This window comes from Chrysochloris asiatica, unplaced genomic scaffold (assembly GCF_000296735.1).
Source record: "Chrysochloris asiatica unplaced genomic scaffold, ChrAsi1.0 scaffold00042, whole genome shotgun sequence".
Taxonomy (NCBI): domain Eukaryota; kingdom Metazoa; phylum Chordata; class Mammalia; order Afrosoricida; family Chrysochloridae; genus Chrysochloris; species Chrysochloris asiatica.
This window is the reverse complement of record NW_006408560.1, coordinates 19989183-20014644: the sequence shown is the minus strand read 5'-3', so window position 1 is coordinate 20014644 and position 25462 is coordinate 19989183. Positions and strand designations below refer to the sequence as shown.

At 47.6% G+C, this 25462-nt stretch overlaps 1 protein-coding gene across 2 annotated transcripts in view; it reads right to left on the bottom strand.

Moving 5' to 3' along the window:
- Window positions 1–25062, bottom strand: part of ATP1A2 (ATPase, Na+/K+ transporting, alpha 2 polypeptide) — a 32399-nt gene extending 7337 nt beyond the window's left edge. Inside the window, exons 1-20 of one of the 2 annotated variants that reach the window (XM_006861640.1) lie at window positions 24945–25062; window positions 19546–19650; window positions 19319–19378; window positions 16265–16468; window positions 15513–15626; window positions 15138–15272; window positions 14141–14258; window positions 12183–12451; window positions 11138–11336; window positions 10565–10674; window positions 10276–10410; window positions 9392–9581; window positions 9079–9254; window positions 4184–4320; window positions 3505–3655; window positions 3185–3353; window positions 2568–2722; window positions 2200–2323; window positions 1874–2019; window positions 1544–1674 (exon numbers count right to left, since the gene is read on the bottom strand). In XM_006861640.1, coding sequence (XP_006861702.1) covers window positions 1544–1674; window positions 1874–2019; window positions 2200–2323; window positions 2568–2722; window positions 3185–3353; window positions 3505–3655; window positions 4184–4320; window positions 9079–9254; window positions 9392–9581; window positions 10276–10410; window positions 10565–10674; window positions 11138–11336; window positions 12183–12451; window positions 14141–14258; window positions 15138–15272; window positions 15513–15626; window positions 16265–16468; window positions 19319–19378; window positions 19546–19650; window positions 24945–24956 — 2840 coding nt within the window. In that variant the 5' untranslated portion in view covers window positions 24957–25062. The remainder of the gene's footprint in view (window positions 1–1543; window positions 1675–1873; window positions 2020–2199; window positions 2324–2567; window positions 2723–3184; window positions 3354–3504; window positions 3656–4183; window positions 4321–9078; window positions 9255–9391; window positions 9582–10275; window positions 10411–10564; window positions 10675–11137; window positions 11337–12182; window positions 12452–14140; window positions 14259–15137; window positions 15273–15512; window positions 15627–16264; window positions 16469–19318; window positions 19379–19545; window positions 19651–24944) is intronic. The other variant, XM_006861641.1, reaches the window with a different exon arrangement.
- Between the last annotated feature and the right edge of the window lie 400 nt (window positions 25063–25462).

Sequence of the window (25462 nt, the reverse complement as noted above, 5' to 3'; positions counted from 1 at the left end):
ACATCCATTTTGATCTTTTCCTTCTTTCTTGTCTTCTTAATGACTTTTTGCTTTCTTCCTGTATGATGTTCTTGATGTCATCCCACAACTCTTTTGATCTTTATTCTTTAGTGTCTAATGCATCAAAGCTGTTCTTCAGATGATCTCTAAATTCCAGTGGGATATAGTCAAGGTCATATTTTGACTCTCGTGGACCTGGTTTCATTTTTTTCATCTTCAGTCTGAATTTGCATATGAGCAATTGATGGTCTGTTCCACAATCTGCTCCTGGCCTTATTTTGGCTGATGAAATGGAGCTTTTCCACCATCTGTTTCCATAGATGTAGTCAATTTGATTTCTGTGTATTCCATCTGGTGAGGTCCATGTGTATAATTGTATCTTATACTGTCTAAAGAATGTATTTGTAATGAACATACCATTGGTTTTACAGAATTCTATCATGTGATCTCCATGCATGCATCATTTCTATCACCACGGTCATATTTTCCAACTACTGATCCTTCCTCTTTGTTGACAACCTTTGCATTCCAATCACCAGTAATGATCAATACATGGCAACCCTGTATAGGGTTTCCAAGGAGCAGCTGATGGGTTTGAATCACTGACCTTTTGATTATCAATCCAGTGCTTATCCTATCATGCCACTATAGGACTCCAGTGTAGTGCACATAGCAACAGGCAAAAACAGGAGGTGCACTGGCTGGGAATCAAACCCATGTCTCCTGCCTGGAAGATGAGAATTCACTACTGAGCCACCAATATGCGTATGTCAGAAGACCTGGGGCCTGACCCTTAGCAGCTCCCAGACTCCCAGACAGATACTGACATCACCACAGGGCAAGTGCTGTGTTCTAGAGCTACCTGTTGATTGTAGCAGGAGCACAAGAAACTCTGAATTGAGGCTGGGTAATGGGTGGGGGTGGGTGCCACTAGAGTAAGAGATGAGGAAAGGAAGGAAGAAAGAAAATGGTATAGAGAGATGAAAAGGAAGGAAAGTAAAAGGCTCTATTTACAAATACACTTTAGGAGCAAAATTAAAACATCAGAGGCAGGCATACGCTTCTTCCTCATCTCCATTCCATTTCAAACTCAGCTGTGGATGTGTTGTCAGGTGTTGTGTCAGCCCTCAGCTCATGATGATCCATGTACAATGGAACACAACAGTGTCCTGTTTTGTATCTTCCCCATAATCAGTTGCCTATTGTGATCCATAGAATGTTCATTGACTGATTATCAGGCCTTTCTTCTGAGACCATCTTAGTCTGAATCCACTATTGACAGATGGATGGTGGCTGCACTGGCTGGGAATCAAAACCAGGGCTTCTGCCAGCAGACAATAAGTCTACCAATGTTCCCCAACATACGCATATATTAGGTGTACAGTTGGGTATCTCCCTTCCCCTGTTGCCCTGTTAGGCAGATCTGGGCCCATAGGGTTGAAGTGACCTGGCATTGAAAACCTAGGCTGTATGGATTAGTGAGGGCTCCCAGAGCACTCTCTGCATGGGTGGGTGGGGTGCCCAGCCGGGCTGGGGCGCTCACTTCATGCCCTGCTGGAAGACTGAGTTGCGGCGGGTCTTGCAGATGATGAGGTCAGCCCACTGCACAACCACGATGCTGGCAAAGAAGGCCGTGTGGCATGTGAACTCCACCACCTTCCGTTGCTCGTAGGTCTATAGAGAGGGCAGGCAGATGGCAGGAGACAGTGTCAGTGGAAAGGGCAGGCCCAGGGTGGGGCATGTCTCCAGGTCAGTTGTTTAAACCCTGGAACCCAATTCCACCCATAGCACCCAGTCTGTTTGACCGCTCCAGCCAGGCACTTAGCGCCACCCACCCCAATCCATGAACCTGTTCACACATGGCCCTACTCACCCACTCTTGTCCATAGCTGTCCTCCAGGTCATTTCTGGACCTGTCATCCCAGTCAAGGCGAATTCCCAGCAACCGTGATGGCAGGAAACCGTTCTCGGCCAGGATCACAAAGTACGTGAAGAAGCCACCTAGGGCCTGGATCATCCCTGTAAGGAGTGGGCAACAGGTAGGACCTGCTCAGAGAAGGAAGCAGGATGGGGCCAGCTCAAAGTGCCAGAGATGAGAGCTTCTGACTCCTGGGGTGTTAGTTGCTTGGGGCGTATCCCTCTGAAGACTGGGAAAAGAGCCCTCTTGAGGTTTCCACCTAAGCCCAGGGCCCAGCGCACCGATCTGTCCATAGGCCATGCTGATGAGCCTCTCATTCACCAGCTTGTCTGTCTGGGGGTTTCTGGGCTGCCTCTTCATGATGTCGCTCTCAGCTGCCTCATAGGCTAAGGAGATGGCGGGGACCTGAGTTAGGTGGGGGTAGGGTGGGAAGGTGGCAAGAGGAAAGGAGGGAAAACAGTGAAGATTCTTTGACATAATTCAACAAACATGTATCAAGACCCTTTTGCCATCCAGGTCATGTGCTTATCTTCCCTTTAACTGTAATAGGAGTCCACTCAGTGTGGTCAGCTGCTCCCGGTGCAGCTTTCCTCCCGTCTCCTCCCCAAGTGTTCGCCCTGTGATGCCCTACTCCAGCCCCTGCCCTCACCATGTCTGTGCCCAGGTCGATGCAGAGGATGGTCACGGTACCCAGAGGGAGGGGGATGTTGGCAATGATGAACAACAGGAAGGGAGTGATCTCGGGGATGTTGCTGGTCAGGGTGTAGGCGATGGATTTCTTCAGGTTGTCAAAAATCAGGCGGCCTGTGGAGAAGTTCTAAGGGCATCAGGCAGATTTAGAGGGACCTTTCCCCACCCCTCACTCCTGCAGTGTGGCTGTCTATTTTCCTAAGAGCAGAAGATTTTGTGTTTGAGGGAAGCTAAAGTAGGCTGTGGAGTCTGTCTGGGAGGTGCAAATGGTTAATGTGTTGGGCTGCTAACTAAAAGGTTGGAGGTTCAAGTCCACCTAGAGGCATCTCAATAGAAAGACCCAGTGATCTCGTTCTGAAATATCAGCCATTGAAAATTCCATGGAGTGCAGTTCTACTCTGACACATGGGGTCACCTTGAGTTGGCATCAACTTAATGGCAACAGTTGTTTTCCTTTTTAAGTAGGCTGCAGATGCCTGTAATCTTTGACTCTCTAATTGAGGTGAAAGGCAAGGGAAGTAGTAGTGCTGGGTTTCAGACATCCTGGATGCCGTCCCAACCTTGTAGTCTTCTCACCCTCCTCCACACCCGTGACGATGGAGGCGAAATTGTCATCCAATAAGATCATGTCAGCTGCCTGCTTAGAGACATCAGAGCCAGAGATGCCCATGGCAATGCCAATATCAGCCTTCTTCAGCGCAGGGGAGTCATTCACCCCATCACCCGTCACTGCCACAATGGCACCCTAAGGAGAAGACACAACCAGAGCTTGAAGATAAAGCCCCTGCTCCTGCTCAGTCCCATGCCCCATGCTCATCGCTTGTCCTGCTTCTGCCTCCCAGGTCTCTGTCCTGCACTCTGGACTCTGGTAGTCCATCCCTGCCTGCCTTGCTCACCTGCCTCTGACATCCCTCCACAATGATAAGTTTCTGCTGAGGGGAGGTCCGGGCAAACACAATCTCCGTGTGGTTCTTGAGGATCTCGTCAAGCTGCTCTGAAGTCATGTCCTTGAGGTCAGAACCATGCACTACACATGCCTTGGCTTCTCTGGAGGGAAGAGACGAGGGTGGCTGATTTCCTGGTGCCTGGGTCAGCCCTGCTGCCTCTCCTCATCACCTCAGTGCTTCTGTCTCCTTGCTGAGGTGGTTCCCCATTGCTTTAGTTCTCCTTTCTTTCCCTAGATGCTCAATGGCCTCTTTTTTCCCCATCTCTCTCTTTGAGGAAGTGACATTAAATCCTCACTAAGTGGCATCATCACAGCCATGAGTATAGTTTGCTAGGCACAGTGCTAGTTGCTTCATTTATAACTTACTTCTATAGCAACCATACGACATAGGTGTTATCCTAATTTTCTAGTTGAAAAATAGCAAACATTTAAAAAAAAAAAACAAACTCTGAAAGCTTAGGAAGGTAAAGTGATGTCTCCAAGGTTACATAGCTAACCATTAACATAGCCCAGAAGAAATTCAGGACTAAGGAACCAGTCACTGAGGGTCAGAGATAAGGCTTGTCAATGTCCCAGAGGTGGTCTCCAAACAGTCTGTGGGGAAGAAAAGTCTCATCAGGGGGCCTCACCTGGGGTTGACTTGACTCACAGGAATGTTGAGCCGGGCTGCAATGTCCTCCACAGTCTCATTGCCCTCTGATATGATGCCCACGCCTTTGGCAATGGCCTTGGCTGTGATAGGGTGATCCCCAGTCACCATAATCACCTAGTGGGAAAAGGAAAATCCATACTGTTGCTAGATGCCTGGGGCTGATAGATACCAGTCAAAATAATGGACTAGTAGGTGTGTGCATATGGGTGTAAGTGAGGGAAGAGCTAATGACAAGTTGTGTTTGGGCGATCAGAAATAGTTTACTTACATGGAGTAACATGTTAATGAAAGTATCTTGGGAAAGAAAGCTGAAGACTAGGACTTTGGAGTTCATGATATACTAGAACATCAGAGTCTAAAGGACCCTTAACAACTCGCTCATTTTACAGATGAAACAAGGGCTTAGAGAAGGTCTATGATTGACTCGAAGTCACAGGCACCCAGAATTAGGACATGGTTGGTTTCCTTAGCTTCCAATATATTTACTGTAGGTAATTTCACTGAACTGACTTGAAAGCACGAGGCAGCAGCAGAATCTGTAGGTACACTCACAGGGCAAAATAAGGCTAAGATGGAAACAGCCCACCACTGCCTCCTACCCACCTTGCTCATGTACCTTTGGCATCCCTCTACGATGTTAGAAGAAGGTAATTCCTATCTTAACTATGATAAAGTTCATTGCTTTTATTGCAGAATGGATGGAGTTGTGATGGAAAGGAGAGGGGTGGCTGGCATCTGAAAGGCCAGCTAAGAGGCTATTATGAACACAGGTGATCAGACTAAACTAGCACAGAATTTGCATGTATGGGTTTGTGCGATAACTCAAAAAGATACTGAGAAAGAAGCCTTTTCAGGCTCCACTGCCCTGTCTTCACACCTACCACTGAACTGAAGCTGCCTCCCCAGATATACATAGGCCTCCCAATGGAAAAACAAAAACTTCTTTGCAATCCTCATCCTACTTGACCCCTGAGGCATTTGACATTGCTGACCACTCCTAGTTAAAACTCTGGAGTCCTGGTGTGGTTCTGTAGGATAAACACTGGACTGCTAACCATAAGGTTGATTGGTGGTTCAAACCCACCAAATGCTCCTGGGAAACTCTATGTAGGGTCACTATGAGTTGGAACTGATTCTATGGCACTTAACAACAATGGAAACTCTACCCTCCCTTGGCTTACATGGACTCTCTTGTTCTTGGTTCTGCACTCCCTTCTTAATCTTCTTTCCCAATTTTCTCAAGGTGGAAGCTTGTTGTTATTGTTAAGTGCTGTTGAGTCGATTCCGACTCATAGCGACCCTGTATAGGGTTTCTGAGGAGCGGCTAGTGAAGTGGAAACTTAATAGAGTAGAAAAAGCACCACCTTTGGAGTAGGAACTAGGTTTAAACACTGAGCAACTGCTTACCAGGGAGTCCCAGTGTGGCGCTGTGGTTAATGCATTGGACTGCAAGCTTGGTTTGAACCGCAAGGTCAGTGGTTCGAGCTCACCAGCTGCACCTCGAAAACCCTATACAGGGTTGCTATGAGTCAGAACCGACTCAAAGGCACTCAACAACAGCAACAACCGCTTACCAGGTACAGGACCAGAGATAAGTAATTTGCTCTGAGTCTCAACACATTGGAGAAGACGATTTCTATTTTTCTAGGTTGTCAGGAAGATTGAATGGTATTAGTGACACTCACTGATGAAGTCTATGGCACTTAACAACAACAGTGACACTCAGTAAATGTTAGCTGTGTCCTCTTACTGTCTTTCTCTACTTGCCCACAAACACTGGTATGGCCCAGAGTTTCATTCTCCCTTCCCTTATCTGCTGTGCTCTTCCTCAGAAACAGAGTAAAATATGCTTGTAAGATTTTAATTTGCACCCATGTGCAAATGAGACTCAACTCTCCAGTCTGGACTCTGTCTTAAGCTCTCAAACTGATTCCAGTTTTCCTTTGAACATTTTCCCAAGGTGGATGGATATAAGATGCTTCAAAGTAAACATCAACATTGAACTCACCATCTCCCCTCACACCATCCCACCAAACCCCCTCTTCTACTCACTTCCTTAGATAGGATCCTCACTATTCACTCTGCCACTTTATCTCCCATCTCTTCCTTGCCTACCATCTTCAGTTTGATTACCAAGTTCTCAAAATATCTCTCGAATATAACTACTTTTCTTTACCCCCTTTATCTCTGCCCTAGGTCAGGTCATCATTCTTTGTGTAAGTGATTTGTAATGGCCTCTTATTCATCTCCCTGACTTCAGTTCTTCTCCAAATCCAATCCACCTCCATGGAGGTACCCTAAAAACTAGATCTGCCCTGGGACACCTGTGGTTCTCTGTGGACTGTAGAATCAAGCCCAAGCTGGCATTACATCAAAGTCCTTCCACATGGCCGTGACCCAACATTTCAGTCTCAATCCCCAGGGCGCCTCTGCCACCTCTGCTCCACCAACACACATACGGACCCATCCAGTCCAGCCACGCCAGGGTACATACTGTTCCCTCATCTTGGCATGTCTTCCTCTCCCTTATCGCTTCACACAATATTCTCCAACCTTCAAGGCCCAGATCAAATATCATGCCCTCTGTAAAACCCTGTCTAGTTCCCTGAGACAGAATTAACTGCTCTCTGCTTTGAGCTCCCACAGAGGGGCTTGTCCATGCCTCTGTGGTCGTTCCAATCACAGTGTGAGGCTGCCTGATGGAGCAGGGGATTTTTCAGTCAAGCTCACTAAGTTTCATATTCCCAATGCACCTCTTAGTGGCAATTTTATTTTGGGAAAGTTATCTACCCACTCTGAGTTCCAGTTTGCTTTACCTTAGAGACAGAGTAGTTATGGGGTTCAGAAGTCCCATAACTTAAAAAGCACCAAGTCCTGTGGTGTGATAGATAAACCAAAGCAGACTACCTTCATTCAGATTTTGGATCTACCACTATTGCGTTACTTTGGGCATGTTACTTTGTGTCTCAATTTCCCTCAATTTTTCATAAAGACGAAAAAGACTAGCACCCATGTCATAGAATTGTTGTGAAGATTAAATGAGACCATATAGGTTTAATGTTTAAAACAGTGTCTGATTTAAGTAAAGGCTCAAAAAACATTAGCCATTTTTATGATTATAGTATCTACCTACCAGAGTAGGTGCTCAAAAACTGCAACTATCATGATTGCACTGTGATTAATTGTTAAGGCATCCACGTCCCCTGAGAAATATAAGCTCTGGAGGCCAGGCACTGGGTCTTACTCATCTCTCTGTAATCCTCAGTACAGTACCTGGCCTTCCGTAGACAGATTCAGTTGAAAGGATTCGGTGATAGGTGAGGTGTTGTCAACAGACAAGCAAGTGACAGCACCAGAATTGGTGATCGGGTAGAGTAAGGGGGGAACGAAGACATATGTAGATGAGACAACCTTGCTTGCTGAAAGGGCTTAAAAGACATACTGATGAAGATTAAAGACCAGTGCTAAGAGGACTTAAAAGACATACTGATAAAGGTCAAAGAGCACAGCCTTCAGCATGGATTGCACCTCAATGTAAAGAAAACAAAAATCCTCACCACTGGGCCAATAAATAACATCCATATCAATGGAGAAAAGATTGAAGTTGTCAGTGACTTCAACACTCATTGATTCATTGAAACAGCACTCAAGAGATCAAATGATGTAATGCATTAGGCAAATCTGCTGCACAAGACCTCTTTAAAATGTTGAAGAGCAAAGACGTCAGCTTAAGGACTAAGGTGCACCTGACTCAAGTCATGGTATTTTCAATAACCTCATATGCATGTGAAAGTTGAACAGTGAATAAGGGAGACCATAGAAGAATTGATGCATTTGAGTTATGGAGAATATTGAAAGTGCCATGGCCTGTAAAAAAAAATCTGTGTTGGAAGAAATGCAACCTGAACATTCCTTGGAAGACATACTTCAGATCAGACACATTGTCAGGAGGGACCAGTCCCTGTAGAAGGACATCATGCTTGGTAAAGTGGAGGGTCAGTGAAAATCAGGAAGAACCCCCCTCCCCAGTGATATAGATTGGTACAGTGACAGCAGCAATGAGCTCAAGCTTAGCAAGGATTGTGAGGATGGTCCAGTACCTGGCAGTGCTTTGTTCTGTTGTACATAAGGTTGCAATGACTCAGACCCAACTCAATGACACTTAACAATAACAATCTTGGAAACAGGAAACTAAGCTCCAAGGTGAAAAGAATTTTTGCCCATTTGTTGAACTCCAGCACCTTGATTAGTGCCTGACACACAGTTGTTGTGGTGGTGGTTGTGTGTTGTGGAGTCAGTTCTGATTCTAAACCCTGTATAGGGTTTCCAAGGAGCCGCTGGTGAGTTTAAACCACCAACCTTGTGGTTAGCAGTCCAGTGCTTATCCTACAGTTGGTAAACAATAAATATTTGCTGAATGAAGAATAAATATAGCACAAAGGAGGGGGTGTCCAGAGAGAAGCATTTGCAGTTAGACAGGAAAACCTGGGAAAGATGTGCTTGAGTGGAATGAGGACTGAAGCCAGCCTACTGGGCTGTCGGGGGAGTGAGTGGGGACAGACCAGAACCTGCCAATCCTATCCCAAATGGTTAGAGAGAAGGCATCCTTTGAGAAGTGTAAGGACATACACGTCTCTAAGACAGACATGCCAAATTGTACGCAGAATGGGAGGGCTCATATGCAGATGGACAATTAGTTGTGCCAGAGAGGGGGAGAATGGGCATGGGAAACTGGACAGCTTCTCCTCTTGGCCAGTGGGAAGGAGGCCACCAATGTGACTTGAATCTCCTCTGGGCAGCTGCCCTCTGCAGTCAGTTGGCCTTTGGCATGAGGGAGGGGAGGGTGTATGTATAAGGGAGTGAGGCCCATACCTTGATGCCTGCACTTCGGCACTTGCCCACAGCATCTGGCACTGCAGCCCGGGGAGGGTCAATCATCGACATGAGCCCCACAAAGCAGAGCTTCTCTGTGGGGAAGTTCAACTCATCTGTGTCAAATTTGAAGCCCCGCGGAAACTTTCCAGAGGGCAGGTTCAGATGACAGAACCCTGACAGAAGGTAGAGGGGGAAATGGTAAGAGCAGAGAGATGGCTGCCTGGATGTCCCCAGAGTCCCTTACCCTGGGGATGCCAATGAGGTGATGAATCCCTGATTCAGCCTTGCTCCCCTGTTTCTAGTCCCTTACCCAGCACACGCTCCCCCAGTCCTCCCAGCTCCATGTAGGCATTTTGGAAAGCATCTTGCATCTCCTTGTCCAGTGGAATCTCTTTCCCCTGAACCAGGATAGAGGAGCACCGGTCCAAAATTCGCTCTGGGGCTCCCTTCATCACTAGCACGTGGCTCTGGGGGCTGTCTTCTCGTTCATGGATGGACAGCTGGAGAGAGGACAAGCAGTTACAGAGGAGCTATACTCGTCTTGGTAGACTTAGTGCTCAGAACAGGGCCTGGTACAGAGTAGAGGCTGGTAAGAAAGCCTCCCTTAATAAGATAACCCTGACAACCAAGATGGCAACCCAGGGAGACTCTCCATATATGGAGGGGTATCTGAACCTCACAGCATCAACTCTTGTAACCTGAAAGTCACCTTCCCCTAGGACCTTCATTCATTCAACAAATATTTATTAAGATAAATTAAGAGATAGGTACTGGACTAAAGGCCGGAAGGCTCTCATAGGCACGCGCTTCCTAGCATACTTGCACTGATCTCCCTTTCTGGCTTATACAGAACATGACTGAGACCACATTCTTAGCATTTCACAAATGCCTAGAGGCTAAAGGAGACCACATAGAAATTACAGAGGTATGTATGGTTCAGTTGAGTGGGACAGAAGACTTGGATGAGTAAGGTGGGAAGATGAGTCAAGAGGGTAAGTTTTAGTAAGGAATGGAGGTTAGTTTAGGAGTTAAATAAAGGACATGTCACATGTTTGTTGCACTAGGGTATGAGGCAGGGATGAGAGGACATGATCCTCAGATGTTCCCACTCTTCCTATTAGTGACTCCCTCTTGGATTTGTCCATTCACCATTATGTCCTTCCCTCTTCTCCTGTCTTGGTAGCCCAACCAGACCTGGTACTTGTTGGTAGAGTTGAAAGGAATCTCCGCCACCTTGGGGTTCCTCTCCCTCATCTTCCTCACTGAACCACAAGACAGTTCGATGCACTTGAGCAGAGCTGACTCGGAAGCATCACCAGCTGTGTCCCGCTGCCAAAAGAGAATCCAGTGTCACAGTGGGACAGAGAAGGGAGTATAGGACAAGGGGAGAAGGGTCCTGAAGTTCCCAAAGCAGCCACAGGGGAAGTTGGGCAGACTTTGGAGACACCCTAGAAACACAGCTGTTCTATGATCTAGCTCCTACCTTAGACACAGAGATGTTCTCCTGCCCAGCTTTGAAGACAGCACGGTTGCAGAGACCAGCAATCCGAGACAGGGCTGTCCACGTAGGGGATCGTTTGTCAAAAGTGGCCCCTGTGAGGAAGTGAGGGATAACCAGAAGCTTGACTCCTCTTCTGAGCCTTTATTTCACCTCCACCTGCCCTGCTATTCTGCCATTAACCCTTATGTCCTGTTGTACTCTGGGTGTCTCTAGAATTCTAGTCAAATATCTTCAACTCTCTACTAGGCATGTCATCTTACTCTATACCCATGAAAGGAGCCTCAGTGGCACGTGCTTAGACACAGCTGCTAACTGAAAGGTCAGTGGTTTGAATCCATCAGCTGTTCCATAGGAGAAAGATGTGGCAGTCTGTTTCCATAAACATTTACAGCCTTGGGAATCCTATGGGGAGTTCTGGTGTGTCCTATAAGGTTGCTGTGAGTCAGAATTGACTTGAGAACAATGGGTGTGAAATATACCCAGGATCTCAATTCAGTATATCTAAAACTGAACACCTCACAGCCCACTGCTTTCCCTTCTAGAGCACCCAATCACCAGACTGGTCTTCTGTTGTATCAGCCTCATGGATCTGGTTGTCAAACCACATGTGGGCAACGGTCATGCGGTTCTGGGTGAGAGTGCCCGTCTTGTCGGAGCAGATGGTGGAGGTGGAGCCCAGCGTCTCCACCGCCTCGAGGTTCTTCACCAGGCAGTTTTTCCGTGCCATGCGCTTGGCTGTCAGGGTCAGACATACCTGGTGGAGAAGAGGAGAATAAAAAAGTGTTAAAATTGTCCTTGACCTTAACCAGACTATGGGTTCAATCTCTCCTTCCTCAATCCTACTCCACAAACTTTCGTGGGTGGGACCTAGGTGTTAATGGTGAATGTGTTCAATTTTAGACAGATTGCATTAAGACCATGGGTATATTGTGAGATGAAAATTTCCAGCAAAGAGTTGAAGATATTTGACTAGCGCTCTAGAGAGAACCAAGGTCAAGTTGAGCATAGGAATGTAGAGTCACTCACAAGACAGGGACACTGGAGACTGTGGAAGTGAGCTCACTCTAAGGGATGTAAACAGAAGAGCAGAGAGCTAAGACCTGAGCATCAATGCGGGGGGCACAGCAGAGGAGAACCATGATAGTGACATGTCATAGACACCAACAAAGAAGAGAAGTCTAGGAGGGTAGATGACAGTATTGATTTCAGCAGCAGAGTTAAGGAAGGGAGCTGAGAAAAGGTCACTGGATTTTCTAATTAGTCATTGGTGACCTTTATGAGAGTCTCTAAGGGAGAGTTGGCCAGGATGAGTGTCCCACTGCAAGGAGAGGAGTACGTGGGCAGTGAGAAAAGGCCCACTGTGAAGACCACAGGCCCTAGAGAGAACCTGAGTCCAAGGTATAGCCCAACTGGAAATTCATCAGTAACTCAAAATCTGAGCCACTTATGAAACAAATCCATGAGTGCAGCTTCTTATCTGTGAGTTTCAGGGTTTGAAGGAAAACCTTGCTGAGAAACAAAAAGCAACCCTGCCTCAATTGCTTTTGAGGACAGGGTAGCCAGCCCCTCCCCCGTAGGCACCTCAGCCTGGTCCACTCACAGTGACAGTGGCCAGCAGCCCCTCAGGCACATTGGCCACAATGATGCCGATGAGGAAGATGACTGCTTCCAGCCAGCTGTAGCCCAGGATGAGGGAGAGCACAAAGAAGGAGACCCCCAGGAACACAGCTACTCCTGTGATCAGCTGGATGAAGTGTTCGATCTCCATGGCGATGGGAGTCCGCCCAACCTCCAAGCCTGAGGCCAGAGTGGCTATGCGACCCATCACCGTCCGGTCACCTGTGGCAATCACAATGCCCCTGGCAGTGCCTGCAAGACAGGAAGGGGCACCAGGCCGAGGATCGTGAGGGGTCCCAGGGACTGAGGTCTTATCCTACTTCCCAAGTGAGGAAAACCATCTCTGAGTAAATGAGCCAAGGACTCGGATCCCTGAGGTCACTTTTAGCAGATTACACTTCACTTGGGTTTACTTTCCCTGTATAAAGTACTAATCCCTGATTCAATATACAGCAACACATTAGTGTTCTCTTATACTTGAGCCTGGGGAGAAGCCTTGTAAATAATCTTAAAGTTCAAACTGAGGAGATTCAATAAGAGAAGTAAAATGATTAGAGGTGACATCGCAGTGCCATCGAGCTTACGTTTGTCAGAATCCAAAAATATGTTTTGAGCAAAAAATATGGCCATCATTATGGGTTTCCTATATAGTTCTAAGATTTTCTTTCTCAACATTAGGCATGAATGTAAAGAAGCTAAGTAATTACTGATACTTAAATAAGCATTACAGGAATCTTTGTGGAGGGCCGTGTGAATAGGAGAAAGAGCATGAACTTGGGTTTATAACCCTGTTTGAATTCCTATCTATAGGTTGTTCTAATAATTAAATGAGATAGTACAAACCAGTGCCTGGTCACATAGCAGACACTTAACAATGTTAGCTCCATTTACTTCCTTTCCTTTTTCAAAGTCAATTTCAAAGAAAGCGATAGGGATATTTTATCAAGCAGTTATGAGAAATAGAAAGTAAATCTCAGAATCTCAATACATTACAAATTTAGGAAATGTACATGTGATTTTCCAACTTGTTGAAGAAGGACAAAAAGTCCAGAGAAACACAGAAGAGAAATGAGTCAAGGGGAGGGAAAGGTGTGGCATTGGGGAAGTAAACCTTCTTCCTCGCCTCATGGTCTACTTAGACCTCTTGTTCCCACCACCTTGTTCCTACCTCCTAATCCTTCTGAGAGCCCACCCTGACTCAGCTCACTGGCATGGCACAGATGTCATGGAGATCAGTTGTTCTTGGATCCTGGTCATAAGTGATGGCAACTCTGTGAGTTCTTATCAGCTTCTGTTCATCTCTAGAACCCAGTACAGGACTGGGGTAAACCAGGCAGGCCGTGCATGGGGGGTAATTTCTGGTGCTGTACAAGCTTTCTATGTAGCCTGAAGGGCAGTCCAAGCGTCCATCTAGCCTGATCCACCCCCAAACCTGGGCTCTCGTTAAATCAAGGGTTGAAGAAGGAAGCAATGAGTCCCAGAACCAGGGACAATGGAGGACATCAGTCAGACCCAGAGACTCCTGGGAGTCAGGGTTGGCTTGGAACATCTCTGTGTGTGTGTGTGTGTGTGTGTGTGTATATGTGTGTGTGTGTGTGTAAGGATGGGAGGTTGGGTGGGGGGGATGGCCCAATATCTGTAGACTTCAGAATCCACTCAGTGATTGGATGAAGAGAGGTGAGGATCTTCTTTTGGGGAAATAACTTTTCCACAGAGTCATTCTGCACCCAACCAGAGGAGGCACTATTTCTGTGTGTGTGTGTGTGTGTGTGTGTGTGTGTGTGTGTGGCAGGTTCCCTGATCCCTCACTTTCCTCATCTATAACAGTTATGTTGCCAAATAAGCATAACTTCAGCCCACACTTCTTCCTGGGGATTAGGGTCCAGGCTCCTCTTAGTTGGTTCTAGGATGAGGTGCTCTGTTAGCAGGCTAACTTCTCACCTTCAACACAGTTGGTAGAGAAGAAGCAGATATTGCGAGTCTCCAGGGGGTTCTCGTGGGTGAACTCAGGGGAGCGGGTCTGAGGTTCTGACTCGCCTGTGAGAGATGAGTTATCCACCTGAGGAGAAAGGGATTGTGTCGTCACCAGACTGGCAGACACACTCACGCACACACCGCTGTCTCCTGACTCCAATCACACTTTCAATCTTCATGACATGAGGGACAAAATTACACTTGTCCTCATCACATATTTATAGCGTTACTCAGATATTTCCACTGCTCTGGTTTAAAATGCTGGCTCTTTTCTGACTTACTGTGTCACTGACCTTGGGCTAGTTATTTAACCAACAGAGGCTTCATTTACTCATCTGTAAAATGGGGGATGTAACCAGAAATGCTGTACTGCACAACTACAGTTCTTATTGTTGTTAAGTGCCGTCGAGTCGGCTGTGACCCTGCACAGGGTTTCCGAGGCTGTAAATGTTTACAGGAGCAGAAAGCCTCATCTTTCTCCCACGTAACAGCTGGTAGTTTCGAACTGCTGACCGTGAGATTAGCAGCCTGATTCATAACCACTATGCTACCAGAGCTCCAACTACAGTGGATGCCCCTAATTATTGTAGTCTATGAAAATGGCACCTCCTAGAGTTGTCCAGAGCACATGTGTGGCCACATGCAACAGCACTGCATGCTTACACCATTCTTTCAAAGTTAAATTAGATAGTGTATGTGTATATATATATATATATATATAATCCATCTGGCACACAATGGATACTCAAAGTATGATTGATCTAAAGTGAGTATCAAAGAAACATCCTGGGCACAGAGCACTCATAGACATAAGGAAGCAATGCATAAACACCAGAAGAAGTTACAACTGAGGAATAAGGGAAGGACCTGGCTCTCCCAACCTTTAAATGTGTAACTGGGCACCTCTCAACTCAATATAACTTGATTTTTAGATTAAACCAGTAGCTCCACTGGGTCGCCTCACCTTACATCCATGAGAAGAGATGATCCGGAGGTCAGCGGGGACACGGTCTCCACCCTTCACCTCCACCAGGTCTCCCACCACCACCTCTTCTGCATTGATCTGCATCTTCTCTCCTTCCCGTACCACAAGGGCTTGCTGTGGGGAGGCCATGGAGATTTCATTAAAGGCTCCTCTTCACCCCTGCCTTCCTCTTCTGTTGGTCTCCCACCTTACCTCCACCCCCAGCCAAGAGAGATGAGAAACTCCATTCTCTTAGCAACAAAGCTAGGTCGTGAAGGGTCTTTTTTGCTTCAGGCCTTCTCCTCAGAGCAAAGGAGGTGAGAGCACACAAAGTGGACTCGCCCAGAAACCAAGTGGCCCAGCCCTGCCATCTACCTGAGGCACCATGTTCTTGAAGGAATCCATGATCTTGGAACTCTTGGCCTCCTGGTAGTAGGAGAAGCAGCCAGTAACAATGACCACAGCTGCCAGCACCACACCCAGATAGAGCTGGTGAAGAGAAAAAGTTTGAGGGGGTCTTCCTTTTTCCTAACCCGGATGGGCAGTTATCACTTGGGATGAAGTCATTGCCATCTTGGATGATAGCTTAGACCATTCTGTGTGACTGGAGGTGAGAGTGGTAGAGCAAAGCCCTTCCTTCTAACCTTCCCTCAGTCCTCCAACCCCCAGCCTTCTAAGGCAGGAAGGAGAAAGGAAAGTGTTAGGGATTCTCAGGACTAGGACCTCTCTAAGGGGTACAGACCCAAGGATGCAGACAAGCTCACTTGAGAGGCGGAGCAAGGAAGAGCTGTCTCATTCATTAATGATTGTGTATGGGGCATGGAGATGATTTTTAGAGATGTATGGTGTGGCGCTGTGGGTAAATGCACCCGACTGCAAAGCCGTTTGAACTACAAGGTTGGTAGTTCAAGCTCACCAGTTACTCCTTGGAAACCCTATACAGGGTCGCTATGGGTTGGAACTGACTCGACGACACTTAACAACAACAACAATAGAACTTAAAGTGTAGGGACTGTGGATCTGTAATAAGGGGGCTTTGCCCCCTTATACCACCACATGCTTTGAATTAGAGATTGGGCCTGGAGAACTGAGATGTGGGCTGGTCCAGGGTTAGGTGTGGGGCTCACGTTGTCGTTGGATGGCTCATCCTCCATGGCAGCCAGAATGCCATAGGCCAGGAAGCAGAGGATGGCCCCGATCCACAGCAGGATGGAGAAGCCCCCAAAAAGCTGGCGACAGAACTTGACCCATTCTGGAGTTGTGGGAGGTGGCGTGAGGGCATTGGGTCCATCCCGAGCCAGGATATCCTGGGCCCGCTGGTTGGTGAGGCCCTGAGGGAGGCAAGAAGAAGTGTGGGATTGTATCCCTGAAACCACCCCAGCCCACCCCACCGCCTGAAAGTTCCTTGGTAGGGAAAGAACATCCAAGGGGGAAAGTAAAGGTGCTACTTGGTTGGAAAGTGTAGAGAACCTTCAGGAGAGACCATATAGAGAAGGTGGCACTTATAATGGATATTGGGCACCTTGAAGGCTAAGGAGGATTTGGACTGTGACTTTTGCTATACTTAGTTGCTGTTGAGTCAGTACCGACTCATAGCAACATTATATACAACAGAACAAAACACTGCCTGGTCCTGAGTCAACCTCACAATTGTTCCTACGCTTGAGCCCATTGCTGCTGCACTGTGCCAATCCACCTCATTGGGGGGTCTTCCTCTTTTTTTCTGACTTATTGTATTAGGCAAATCTGCTGCATAAGACCTCTTTAAACTGTTGAGCAAAGATGTCAGTTTGAGAACTAATGTGCCTCTGATACAAATCATGATATTTTCATAGTCTCATATGCTTGTGAATATTGGACAACGAACAAGGAAAACCATAGAAGGATTGATGCATACAGGTTATGGTGTTGGAGAAGAATATTAAAAGTACCATGGATTACCAAGAGAACAAACAAATCTATGTTGGAAGAAGTATAGCCAGAATGTTCCTTAGAAACCAGGATGGCCAGACTTCGTCTCTCATACTTTGGACATATTGTCAGGAGGGCCAGTCTCTGGAGAACATCATGTTTGGTAAAATGGAGGGTTAGTGAAAAACAGAATCATGACTAGAGCCCCCATGTCTCTTCTTGAGGCAGCCTGAATAAGGATCCCTAAATAGACCTCAATGGGTTCCTTCCCTATGCTCCTTCCTTCATACTCCCTCTCTCACCAAGGACTCTGGGGGAATCTTACATTATTGATCATCAGTATCACATCGTTTTGACAATTACTTGTCACTTCCTATAGAAAACTTCACCCAGCCCTGTTCCTGGTTCAAGTACCCCCATCTGCAGCCTAGTTTTAGTCCACATATGGTTCTATCGAGTTGCCCTGACCACGTTCCACTAGAAGTCTGTTTACATTTCTATGCTACTGGATTCTGGGAGTCCTAATGTGACACTGTAAGATAAGCACCGGACCACAAGATTGGTTTGAACTGCAAGGTCAGTGGTTTGAACTCAACAGCTGCTCCTCAGAAACCCTATAAAGCGTCTGTACGAGTTGGAATCAACTTTATAACACTTAACAATAACAACAACTGGATTCTGAGCTCCTTGAAGGCAGGATCATCACTTTTTATTTATCTTTGTGTCCTTTCATTCAATTACCTAACAAGGGCACACTGAGCACCTGCCAGGCACTGTTGTTGACTCTGACATTCCAGAGATGGAACAAAGTTCCTGCCCCTGTGAAATTATGTTCTAACGAGGTGACGCACCATCAACAAATGTACAAACACGTTTTAATGCCCAATAACAAAAAGTGTTAAAAAAAAAAAGTAATGGTAGAGCTAAAGTAGAGTAATTTAAAGGGTTGGGAATATGGAATTTTAGAAAGGGCAGTCAGGCAAGGCTGGTGGCAGGACATTAGAAAAGAATTCAGCCCCTTGCTGTTTAGTCAGCGCTAACTCATGGGGACCCCATATGGGTCAGAGTACAACTATTTTCTCTAGACTCTTCAATGGCTGGTTTTTCAGAAGTAGATCCCTAGGGCTTTCTTCTGAGGCATCTCTGGGTGGATTTGAATGTCTAACCTTCATTTAGCATCAAGTGCATTAACTCTTTGTACCACTCAGGTAGTGACACTATAGGCACTGGGCCACAAGGTGGGTTTGAACCACAAGGTCGTTGGTTCAAACTCACCAGCAGCTCCTCGGAAACCCTATACAGGGTTATCATGAGTTGGAACCAGCACGACAACACATAACAACAGGGACTCCCGAAGATTGTTGTTGGTGTTAAGTGCCATCGAGTCAGTTCTGATTCATAGTGAACCTGTGTAGGGTTTCTGAGGCTTTAAATCTTTGTGGAAGCAGAAAGCCTCATGTTTCTCCCTTGGAGTGGCTGGTGAACTTGAACCACCAACCTTGTGGTTCACAGTCCAATGCTATCCTGTGTAGTCACCATGCTCTCAGAAGGAGGTTGTTGTTGTTAAGTGCTGTGGAGTCAGCTCTGACTCATAGTGATCCTGTATAGGGTTTCTGGGGAGTTGCTGGTGAGTTTGAACCGCTGGCCTTGCAGTTTGAATTGACCTTGTGGTCCCGTGATTATCCTACAATGCTACAACAGGATTCCTAAATTTTTGATGAATGATTGTTTTCCTACTGAAAGGATGGGCTTTGGAATCTAATTCTTCTACTTCCTATTTATGAGACCTTGAGAAATAACTCTCCCTCTGAGTCTTCTTGCTTTAAGAACAGATATAAAATACATACCTCACAACTGGTTATAAGCATTAGAGAAATGTATGCAATGTGTCTATCACAGTGTCAGGTACATAGCTAGGGCCCTAGAAATTGCTTTGATAATGGTAACGGGCTCCCTCACTGTTTCACAACTGTTAGTTCTTTGAGAGGTTGTGTGTCCCTGTCCTGAGGCTCTGTGGGATCTGGATTCTAAGGAGTCCTAGGTTCCAGGGTGCACAGGGAGAACATTATTGACTAGAAAGCAAGGAATATGCCACCAACAAGCCAAGCAACCTTGGGCTAGTCACTTGTCTCTGGGTCTCAGTTTTCCCATCTATATAAGGAATTGATCACATTTTTAAGGCTTATTCCACTCTGATCCTGCACAGTTCTCTTGTCTATTTGGTGCTTTCTGCCTGAAAAACCTCTCTCCCTCAAAGTTCCTCAGCTCACCTTGGACAGATCCACTTGGTACTTGCGACCCAGCTCATCCAGGGACAGCTTGTGGTCATCCTGGAGACAGGAAGTAGAGTTACTTTGGGGAAAGAATCTGGGTGTGTGTCTAGAATGCATCAAAGGGCAGTGAAGAGCAAGGGGGAAGTAAGGTAAGGAGCATGGGAGTGTGAACTATGGGCGACTCTTTCACCATGAGGCCCTTCCTGAGAGACTGTGTGCCTCACCATGGCCACCTCCTTCTTCAGCTCATCCAGCTCCTTCTCTTTCTGTTTCTTCTTGCCACCTCCATTCTCCGCAGTGGTAGCAGCGGGTGAGTACTCACGGCCGACCTGTGGGAGGAAAGAGAGCCCAGAGTCAGGGAGTACCAAGACAGTGTAGTTGGAGCTGCTGTTTTCACTGGGCAGCCAAGGTGCCCAGGCCTTAGAATGGGATCAATGGATTCAAAGTCAGTGGAGGGCCCAGGCTCTCAGTTTGGAAGCTATTTGCAGAACTGTGGGCTCCATACTTGAACTTCAGAGTACCCTGGAAAGGGACAGGTAAGGCTGAGTCTTAGTTGTTTAGTACTTGGGTTTCTGCTAATATTTTGTGTGTTTAAAGGTCCCTGAGTTAGGAGAATTCTAGAAGGGAATAATAACATCATATAGGAATGTCTGTCCCAACTGCATAGCTAATTTCCTTAGACAGAGGAAAGGAGACAGGAATTTGGGGAGTAAGAGTCTTTGGGGAGCCAGGGTGTTAGGTCATGGATGTGTCAGAGGACAGTGCAGTGGCAGAAATGGACTGAGCAGGGCTGAAGGACTGTGAAAAGTCAGTACTTGGAGGGGGAAAGCATGTTCTGGAAACGGGACACCATCCTGCTAGGCAGGCCTGCCCACTATGCAAGAAACAAGTCACAGAACTCAGGGCCTCAAAGCACACTTGGGTAAGAAAGGTTCTGGGCCTAATTCATCAAAAGTTTCTGTAAGAAATTGGCTCTGAGAATAAATCTAGAACTAAAGCTATTGGTCCAGGCTTTCCAGGGTCTTCTGGTAAGATCAGATCTCAGTGTGGTAGTGGTGGGGGAGGGGAGCGACAAGGGTGGGACCACCAGAAGGCCTCCCATTTTTCACTACAACAGGATGACACTTCTCAGCAGTCTGTCTCTCCATTTCCCACATTGCGCAGAGGATGATCTTCCTCAGGCTCCTCTTTCCAGTGTGGTATGCTCAGAAGCATGCTTATGCTTGTTTTTGAGTTTCTAGGTGTGGCACTATAGGATAAGCATTGGTCTCCTAACCGCAAGGTTAGTGGTTCAAACTCATCAGCTGTTCCTTGGAAACCCTATATAGGGTAGCTTTGTGTCGGAACTGACTTGACAGTACTTAACAACAATGATGACAGATCTTTTTTTGGAGAATACTCTAACTGTAGCCTCATGACCTGTTACTCTAGAGGCAACTTTGGCTGATAACTACCCATGTGCTACAGAGTAGGACCACTCCACAGGGTTTTCTGTCTTCAGAAATCTTTATGAAAGTACTTTTCCAGACCTTTCTTCCGAAGCACCATTGGATAGGTCTGGATTGACAACCTTTGGTTGTTGTTGTTGTTATGTGCCGTGGAGTTGGTTCTGACTCATAGTGACCCTGTATAGGGTTTCCGAGGCCGTAAATCTTTATGGGAATAGAAAGCCTCATCTTTCTCCTGCAGAACAGCTGGTAGTTTCAAACTGCTGACCCTGAGGATAGCAGCCCAATTTGTAACCACTACGCTACCAGAGGTCTTTGATCACTTAGTGCTAAACCATTTATGCAACCGGGGGAACTTGGCTGCTTCACGAGGCCTTCATTTCCCCTTCCTTTCCAGGGTCTGTGGTTTTGTAACTACTAGAATGTCTGAGGGTGAGAGTGGGAGATGTTTACTTTCCATGGAAGGTTATTTTGGGGTGATAAGATAGGATAGGATCTGGGAACACTTGGGATGGCCATAACAGGTCTCCCAGAAAGATGTCTTCCTAGGCCCACTTCCTCCCCATCCTCTCTGCCCACTTACTTCAGGATCTAGTATTCTCATCACAGAGTGGTTGCTGTTTCTGTCCATTGCCTCAGTCCTCAGTTGCTCCATTGGACCCTAAGGAAAGTGCTAAGCTTTCAGGAATAAACTTTTTTCCTCCCATGCCTAGGTAGGGTCTACCACTGAGGTGTTTTGTACTTTAGGACAGAACTAAGTGGGGTTTTTTTTTTTACCCAGTAAAGGGTCAGGGAAGTCTCAGAAGTGAGGCAGCTTCCTAATCATGTTGTTGTTTCTCTTAAGTGCTGTCAAGTGAATTCCAACTCATAGCAACCCTGTGTAGGGTTTCCAAGGAGCAGCTGGTGGGTTTAAACCACCTGCCTTATGATTTGCAGCCCAGGGATGATCCTAAAGCCCCATACCAGGAGTCCATGTTGTTGATGTGTTGTTAAGTGCCGTCAAGTTGGTTGCGACCCTGTATAGTGTTTCGAGCACTTTGAGAGGTAGGAGTCTGGGCAGTGAAAACAGGAATGAGAGTGGGGAGTGCAATGAGAGGTAGACACTGTTGTCCTTCAGCTGTGAACTTTTGGAGACAGTGCTGCTTAGAAAGGCTCTTTTCAGCAAAGGTGGCCAGTAAATCTTGTGTTCGTTCCCCTCTGGAGATTCTATAAGAAGCCCTGGTGGCGCTGTGGGTTAGGTATTGGGCTGCTAACTGCACTGTCAGCAGTTCAAACCCACCAGCTGCTTCAAGGGAGAAAGATTTACAGTCTCAGAAACCCTAAGGAGCAGTTCCACTCTGTGCTATAGGGCCAGTATGCATCTGAATCGACTCAATGGCAGTAGATTTGTTTTTTACAGGCGGGAACATCTACGAATCAAGTGTGTTTTGGGTCTCCTAAAGACTAATGATTATCTTTGAAGCAGCTAAGAGAAAAAGGAGGGAAGGGCTCCTGAATAGATCCAGGTGACTTAAAAGGTTCATTTCATTGAACAGATTGAAATGTGTTGGATTCACAAACTCTCTTCTTGGTAAGACCAGGCTGGGAAAAGGATGAAAATCAAAGAAGGGGCCAGAGGCTGGTCAAGCTCTGTGTGGCCTGTAAGGAGCTTCAGGGAAAGGAGCATAGAGGCTGGGGTCTGTGACAAGGGGCAAAGGAACCCAGGCCAGGGGAGTTTCTGTGCATTCAGATGTGAAATAAAGTTCATGAAAATTAGAGTCAAGTGCATTTCTTTAAAAACTTGCTGGCTCGTGCACATTTGGCATGCTGGGTTGTGGCTGAGCTCCCCCTTTCTGTGAGCTCCCACCCTGTTCTCCAAAGGGGCTTAGTGCTTCGGACATACTGCCCCTGCCCCCTCCTCCTGTCCTGGCAAGGAGTTCAGATTTCACAGCCAGTAGCCTGCAGAAATTTGGGGCCAGAGGCTGCCCAGGCAAGAAAGAAAGAGAGGAAGTAAGGACCCCCCTCTTCTCCCTTGGCTCTTCCCTCCCCTGACCCACCAGCCCCCCTCTCTGGGTCTTGAATGTTGGAGGAGAACAGAGAGTTCTTTCTGAGAAAGCCAGAGGCTGGGACAGAGTGGGGGCAGCTGGAAAGCAGCCAGCCCTCCCCCACTGTAGGCTCAGGCTCTCCGTGGCAGCTGGAGAGGCTGGGCTCCCTCCCACCAGAGTCGTCCCTTCCCCCAACGCCCACGCTGCCCTTCACAGCCACAGGGTGGTGGGGTGACAGTTAGACCTTGCTCTGGAGTGAAGCTGTAGAGAAGAATGGATAGGAGATTAAATGAACCATACAACAGGGATGTGGGTATGGGGTTGCTTTCCTGCCTAGGGGTTCTTCTGGTAGGTTGGACCCCAAGCTCTAAACCCACTTTACAGAGCTTCTTAGTCCAAACAGAACCAATTATTCTTCCCACCTTGCAATTATTTTACTAATAGCTACTGAAGCAGACAGAGTAAAGGGATTCCAGAACAGACCCTAGGCAGCTTGGGTTTCCTGGTGATGTCAAGGTCAAGTTGCTTCCCAGGTTGGACCTCCTGAGCTGAGTCTGCCTTGTTCTAAGTTGGAGCCAGTAGAGGACTCCCCAGCTTCTCTGGCTAGCTGGGGTAGGGGTAGGGGAAGAGGGCTTGCTGACCCAGCCAGTCTTGGTGCCTCCCTCAGGCTGCACCTCAATGGGGGACTCCTTTTCCCTAGAGAGCAAGAGATGCCAAGGGACAGCTGAAGGTCCCCAGACAGCCTATTTTCCCACAGTTATGACCTCTTCCTCCTTGATCCTCACAGGTCACACCCAGCTCCTAAGGGCAACTTGCAGCCCTCCCCCCGCCCCCCGCCCCCAACACAATCCCATGCAGGGATGTCCAGGCGTATGAATGTTTGAAGGCATGACTAAACCATTCTCGTACATTTGAAAATTTGCCAGCTGGTTCTCATATCTGTGTGATGTCCGGTCTATGGAGAATCCATGGTCAGTGGACACACACACACACACACACACACACACACACACACACACACGTTGTTTCTATTTATAGCTCCCACCCAAACTCAGGAACCCTGGTGTCCAGGCTTAGAGTTTTCCCAGCTGCTAAACTCAGTGCAATAACATGTCCTTGCCTGACCCGTCTCTGGCCCAGAGACTCCCCCACAGATCCCATAGGCATCCTCTTTCCACAGAACCCTCCCATTGCTCACCATGGCCTTTCTCTCCTGCCCTCTTCTGCCAACATCCCACAAAAGGAAAGCAGCAGTCAGGCTGAGTATGTACAGGGATTGGGTCACTTTTCTCCATATGGAAATTTCTTTTCCAAGAATTCCAAGCCCTGTCCCTGCCCCCCTTCCCTCCTCTGCCATGGCTGTGAATCTTCCCATTGGCATACCCAGAGCTGCCCAGTGCCATGGGCTGGGATGGGCTGAAGAGGGGGCGGGGGACAAGCAGCTCTCACCAGCCTCTGGGAAAGTCCTCAAAGTCCATGGCCAAGAGCCCAAGGACAATGCCATCGGGGACATCCGGAGGGGTGGTAGGAACATGCCCCTCTTTCTCCCCACACCCCTCCCAGCTGTCCCTGGCACTCAAGGTTCCTGGAGCTGCTGTCCGGAACTCCAGAAGGGGGATGCTCTGTTGTCCTCCTGAACCTCAGATTGGACCTCCATTCTCTGCAGCTGGGATTCCCTGAGGAAGTGGATCTTTTTAGGGGGTAGTAAAGCTGGGAGGTCTGATACACCAAGTATGCCTTCAGCTGTCAGGTGAAGAGTGAGAGAGACGAGAAGATGAGGTGAGAGAGAGGCAGGAAGTGGGTGGTTAGGAGACTGACAGCCTGGGAGGAGTGGGGATAGAGATGCTGGGATGGGGTGCAGGTAGAACTTGAGGGTGTGTGTGTGTGTGTGTGTGTGTGTGGTGTGTGTGGTGTCTGAGGACTAACGGGGTGGGTGGTGAAGGGGAGAGTGCTGGAGCACGTGAGCGCCCTGGGATCTGTGGGCATTTGTAGTCTGGAGACTGTACTTCTAACTTCCAAGACTTACACTCATTAGTTCTCTTCCCTCCTTCCACATCCCAGTCCCACCTCATCCTTTCTCTCCAGCCTACCTCACCTCCTGAGAGCCCCATTCCACCCCTCCAAGTGGGCCCTGCTCTTTGGGATACTCACCCCACGGCCCATCTTGGGGCAGAGAGTCTGAAGGGACCAAGTCTGGAGAAGTCACAGGGAGGGTCCCAAGCCCACACTGGCCCAGCTTGTGAGATGGCTGGAGACCCCAGCAGACAGACAGAGACAGCCGAAGCAACAGGGTAGCTTTAAATAGGTCCCTCTTCCCCCTCCCCCGCCTTTCCCTACTCGGGGAAAGAAACATTTGTTGAAACAGGATCCCTGAGGACTCCTCCCTCCGCCCCTTTAGCAACTGGCCCAAAGACGGTCCCATTTGTCCTGCTGTTTGCAGCCCCCTCCCTCCAACTCTGGCTCCTCAAAACCTCTCCCTGGCTTGTGGCAGCCCACCAGAGGGAAGTGAAGGAAGAGGGTGGTGGGTGGGCAGGAGAGAGGATACACAGGCCCCTTTGGAACAGGCAGAGGGGAGCACTGTCAGCTCAGAACATAGGGAGAGAGAAGCCATGTGGCCTAACCCTTCCTCTAGTTTTCCAGATGGGGAACCTGACTGAGGCCCAGTGAGA